We start from the raw sequence: 6,000 nt of genomic DNA, 5'->3' as shown, positions 1-6,000 counted from the left end.
CAGGTATCAGCCAATATCTAAACTGTTAGAATATGGGGGAAACAGACTGAAAATATTTTTCCAAGTACCTAACAATGGTTTTCAAATAATAAAGAGTAGGAAAAGCATCCATGGTTAAATAGTAAATGCATACAATGGAGGAATACCCCTTTGGGATTACCATCTTCCACCCAAATGTCTTAGTCTTAGAGAAAAACAAATTAGCTTCTTTTTGGTTTAATGAAACACACTAGACAAATGGGTTTCATTCTTGACATAACCAAACAGCTCTTACTAGCCAAATATGCACTGTCTGGTAGGCAGAGAGAAGGGCCTCAAACATGGTTTTATTTTGACTGAGCATCATATAAATGTACAAATTTGCCCAGTATTTCCTGGAGCTGCTGCTCTGCAATAGATTGCATTGTAGCCAAAGGACCAGATTTGTTAGTTGTGTGTGTGTGTCATTAATAATTTTTCTAACGGTGCAAAAAAAACAATATAGGTTAAAAACAAAAAAAGCAAGGTCTCTTTATAATTTGGTCAAATTAATATTCAATACAAGATAGCATGTCACTAAGCAAATTATTCAAACTACAGCGGGGAAATACTTTCTAAACTCTGTGGTCTTAAGAACAAGGAATAATGATAGGGCAAACCTATCTGTTCACTGTCCTCAAAACAGAACAAGACCAGAACAGAACAGAACTGGAAGTGGTTTTATGCGAAAGCAGGTTCAAAATAAGAAAATATTGATATAGTTATAGGACTATGCCTGTCTCCTTCAGCCCTTCCCACAAGGGTGTGAAAAGTGAATAAAGACAGCAACATTTTTTAAAAGGTTAACTTATATTAAAAATATTTTGTTTATAAACAATTTTAATACTACAACGTATTTTAATACAAAGCAGTTCAAAGATTAACTGTTCTTTAAACTGTTAAACTTTATTATAAATTAAAATTTCATTACAAAAAAATTGCACATAATATTTGACCACTCTTAGGTTCTGATGCACTGGTATTTGCAATCGTTTCTTTAATCTTCAAGTTAAACAGTCTCGGCAAGGAGTCCAGAACGTAGAAAGGGCAATAAACAACCCTGTTAGAGCATTCAAGTGCAACTAGCAGACTTGTGGCCATGGCAGTTACACTTTCCTTAAGATGGACTGCTTAAGTTTAAATCCTGAAATAAAGAATCTCAAAAGGTTTAAAGAGGAAGAACTAAAAGGGACTGCCTGCTTTTTACTGTAAACACAGCCCTGGAAATTAAATCCCAAACAAGAATCTCTCAGGCATCAGAGTGTCAAGTGAATCAGGACTAGCACAACATAAAAGGGGAAAGTAAAAAATAAAAACAAAAACAAAGCAAAATTAAAATATATGTCAGTCACTTTGAAGAACTATACTTACGTACATGATGTTATGAGAATCTGGCAGGGCCTAGAGGCAGACCAAACACGAAGTTCATTTATCCAACCGAAGAGGGTCATGTTCATTGCTTCCGATTTTGAGGGCAGGATATTGTAGGGAACTTGATATGATCGGTAATGCTTGTCTGCATTACACAGATCTTAGCCAGGGATCAGCCTAATCTTGAAGGATCATTCAAATAATTTTGGCAATTATTATAAGGACTTAGAACTGACTGTGCACCCAGTGTTCAGTGATTCTTGCTTTCTGTTTTGTAACTGTTTAAATTTAAGAGCTCATTTAGGCTGACTCCAATCTCTTGGCACTTGGAAACTAGTTTTCTCAGGTTATCAGTTTTACCTCCTTCTGAAGCTTCAAACAAGAGTTGCTGTAAAAGACAGGGAAGCATAGAAGTAAGATTTAGCTAGATTCTGAGCATTACCACATCAATGGATATGGCACATGCAGAAAATTTATAGGAAAACTTCAAGGTGAAATAAAAGATAAAAAGCATTACATCTTTCCACAGTGATGCACAAAGAGGTAACTTCTGTAAGGCTCTCTGATATAAACGGTGGACCTATAAGATAGATATACACACAATTCCATCAGGAAACATGATGAAAAACACCTTCATAATTCTATTTGAATACTTATTATTATTCATAATTATTATGATTATTCAAGATAAAATGGTTACATTGGGTTTGGGAATTTCCAAACATTTACAGTTCTCAGAATGTTAACTTCTATGCTTTCTTTTTTTTAAAAGTCAATAAAAGGGGCAGAATAGCTTAAAAAACATGACCCATCTGATAGTCAATTATGGCTTACCTCTCTTTGTCCCTTTAAAACAATCTCAGCAGCAATGGCTCTAAGAAAAAAAAAGGAATATAGAAAAGGGAAAAGAAAAATTTATATATCTTTGAACAAAATGAGATACTACCACTGGCAGAATACTGACTGTGGGAATCTGAGTACAAAACTTCCTGAAAGTAACAGGCTAAACTTCCAAGGAGGGTAACCTATAGTGAAAAGAAAAATTCAACAATTTTTATCAACTTTACAAGAATAAAGCAGACCAGTGTTTTGAACACAAATAACGTTCAAGAAAAATTCATAATTACTAGTAAAAAATACCTGGCACTATCACCTTTAAAAGAAAGAGAACATCACACTACAAGTCAGTGAAATCCCCGAATTTCAAAAAGGATGGTCTTAAAATGTGTGTAATAGATTTATGTATTTGATAACAGTATTGTTATCTAAATGTTCTCTTTCAAAGAAAATTACAATTCTATCTATTTTGCGTTTAAAGCAATTGTTTATGAGCTTTATATGCTCAGTATAAAATCTCAGCAGTGTCAAAAACAAATGTAAATTAAAAATCTGTCCAGGAAAAAAAAAATGAAAACAATAGATGTCATTTAAAATTTACCTGTCTGGAGCAAACTTTACAAATAAAAGCAATAGCTATAAAAACATATACATGATTGTTGCATTACATTTTCCAGGTGGCCAGGCATGTTGGGATATTATATGTAAACATCTTGGCTTGAAGTTTCAGGATCTGAACATTGCTTTCTTCCCATTCATGATGAAGTAGCCTGTAAAGTATATTCAGGAAAATGAACAAAGCATTGCAAGTGTAGGAAACCCCAAATGTGCTCTATGAACAGAATGTTTGATGAGGTGCAATTTCTGGTCAGTTAAATTCCATCAAGGCTATTCAATAAGTATGTATAGAATGCCTCTTACAAAAATTACCCTGGGACAGGAACATGCAAACTAGCAAGAGGTCCAGTCAAGACCTATGCCATCTTCAACAAACTAAAATAAAGCCCACATAGTCCTATAGAATACTAAAGCATTCTCTCCAAATTATACTCCATGTGTCCCCTCCACCAAATTTTCTAAAATAATGACTTGATACAACAATTTCCTGGTATTTTTCCCTCTTTATTAAACAGAGTATACTTAATTATGAGTGTTTCTTGAGCTAAAATGTAAGTACAGTGACTAATTACTAAATTCTTTATTCTGGAAAAAAAAAAAAAAAGACAAGGAAAGTAAAAGCATTAAAACAAAGAAGTGGAGCTTTACCAGGAAAACTAACAATTAAACTACCTATATTCCAAAATGATATCCTAACAGAAACTAGTCCAAAACAACCACATTTCCTATTTCACGAGTGTCACCAAAGATGATGTTGCATATCACATACAAATTTCTGTAATTAGTTTCTGTAGATTAGCATGCTTTCTAATAATTTTTTTTAATGCTATGGCTATTATTGTCACAGTCTTAGACCTTTAAATGTTATTCAATCTCTCTCTTTTTTTAATTTTTTAACTGATTTTTAGAGAGAGAGGAATCATGATGTGGGAGTAAACATGGAGCAGCTGCCTCCTGCACACCCGCTACCAGGGATAGATCAGCAACCTGAGCATGTGCCCTGGCCTGAAATCTAACCAGCAACCTTTTGGTGCATGGGACAATGACCAATCAACTGAGCCACACTGGCCAGAGATTTTTTCCAATCTCTTATACCCATTTTCCTACACATAGTACATGCTAAGAGGAATATAAATACTTTGAAACATGAAGGAATATTTGATAAATATTTTAGGTACCTTATGATCCAGCCATCTGTTTCTAAAACTTAGAAACAGAAGACACAACTGATGCAGTGAGAATGACTGCACAAGTAGAAGCCAAAGCATTAGTATATAGGGTACCATTTTGAATTAAAAAGTAAAATTCTTGCCGAAACCGGTTTGGCTCAGTGGATAGAGCTTCGGCCTGCGGACTCAAGGGTCCCAGGTTCGATTCCGGTCAAGGGCATATACCTTGGTTGCGGGCACATCCCCAGTAGGGGGTGTGCAGGAGGCAGCTGATCGATGTTTCTAACTCTCTATCCCTCTCTCTTCCTCTCTGTAAAAAATCAATAAAAATAAAAAAAAAGTAAAATTCTTAAGAGTAAAAATTAGTTTTCTCTATCAGAGAAGAGAAACTACAAAAGATCTCCTTCTAATTGAATGTATGAAATCCCTGGATAAATGTTTCTCAAATGTGATTTGAGAGCTCAAGTTCAGGAATCTGCATTTGGTTCCTGGTGCATGCTAATATTTGAGATCAACTGACCTACCTGGAAATAAGTCATAGTAACCAAAATATATACAGGGGTGAGCAAAAGTATGTTTACATTTGTTCGTATGGAAAAAGACATGCAGATTATGATTATAATACAAGAATAAAATGTGTTTCATGTACTCACAAGTATAAACCTACTTTTGCCAACCCAGATATATAGTTGGCTACTATCTCTGTAACACTTTAAAAATCTCTTAAGTAATGTTCCTTTGCCATGTAAAACCACACTTAGTGCTTACAATACCTATGCTAAGAATACATGGTATGTGCTTAGGAAACACAGATGAACTTGACTGAATTATACGCCCCCTTGCCCTTGTAATCTGCACAGTTTCCTGTAGTAACGAGATTTTTATGCTGACTTTTACATGAGTAGCTATCTATTACTTAACAACTCTAAAATTGAAGTCATATACATCAATGAAGAAGTAGTGGAAGAACACACTATTCTTATCAAGCTTAAGAATAATTTTATATGAAAAGCCTATACTATTGGGCTGAGAACCAAAAGAATTTTTTTTCCTACCTCAGTGCAAGCCCGGAATTAGTTGGCATAATTGTGCAAAACTGTTCCAAGGTTTTGGAATGCTGGGTCTTTGGAACACAGCTCAAATAAAAGTAAATAACCTGCAAAGGTTGAGGGGAGAGGAAAAATAAATGCAACAAGATGTGAAATCCAATTACCTATTTGTTTTAATGAGAAAACCAAAATGGTCTTAAGACATGAATGTATAAATTATAATAATGTATGATGCTATGAGTTACAGCTCCTACTATTAATTTTATTAGTAATTTTCCAAACATGAATTAGGAAATATGGTCTAGTGATGACAGCCATGGACTGAGAACACTGACAAGAAGCCAGGAGTCCAGGTTTTCATTCCTGAGTCTACCTTTACTTGCTGTATAGCTGGGCAAGTCATGGGGCTAATAATACCTGCCACATCTTGCTCATGGAATGCCCGTGTGTAAATGATTTAATGTCCATAAAATGATTTGAGATCCTGGGATAAAGAATGGCATAGAAGTACAAAGCATAATAATTGGTTATCCCAATTAGCAATACACCCTGCCCCCCAAAAGAAAACCTGTATATGCATTGCACAGAATGAAAGGGGTCTCTGAAAATTTTAAAAAACCTTTCATTGCTTGTAAGAAGATAGCTTTATAAATTTATCATTAGTCAATTCTACTCTTAAAATTCTAAACAGCATCTGATTTCAGCTTTTTTATGCTTTATGAACAGCTCTATTTCCTTGACAAAATATTAACAAAAAGAACAGCTACACTATTAAGCCCATTTTTACTGTGAAGTTACAGAATTTTTCATTCAGTAAAATTTTCAGCTATTTGAGCAAAACATTACAAATATAATTACAATGACTTCTTTTGACCTTTCTTCTTTAGAAAGTTTAATATATAAGTTTAATTACATATTAAACCCTAACATCTCTTCAA

General features: G+C 34.2%; 1 protein-coding gene across 2 annotated transcripts in view; it reads right to left on the bottom strand.

Moving 5' to 3' along the window:
* Positions 1-903: 903 nt before the first annotated feature.
* ZFC3H1 (zinc finger C3H1-type containing) overlaps positions 904-6,000 on the bottom strand; it is a 66,486-nt gene continuing 61,389 nt past the window's right edge. For both annotated transcript variants that reach the window (XM_028131172.2, XM_008155548.3), the window contains exons 31-35: positions 5,069-5,169; positions 2,895-2,996; positions 2,224-2,263; positions 1,907-1,969; positions 904-1,777 (exon numbers count right to left, since the gene is read on the bottom strand). In XM_028131172.2, the coding sequence (XP_027986973.2) occupies positions 1,640-1,777; positions 1,907-1,969; positions 2,224-2,263; positions 2,895-2,996; positions 5,069-5,169 (444 nt within the window). In that variant the 3' untranslated portion in view covers positions 904-1,639. The remainder of the gene's footprint in view (positions 1,778-1,906; positions 1,970-2,223; positions 2,264-2,894; positions 2,997-5,068; positions 5,170-6,000) is intronic.

This window comes from Eptesicus fuscus, chromosome 7 (assembly GCF_027574615.1).
Source record: "Eptesicus fuscus isolate TK198812 chromosome 7, DD_ASM_mEF_20220401, whole genome shotgun sequence".
Classification (NCBI taxonomy): Eukaryota; Metazoa; Chordata; class Mammalia; order Chiroptera; family Vespertilionidae; genus Eptesicus; species Eptesicus fuscus.
Note: the sequence above shows the minus strand (reverse complement) of the source record. Positions and strands in the feature narration are given on the sequence as shown.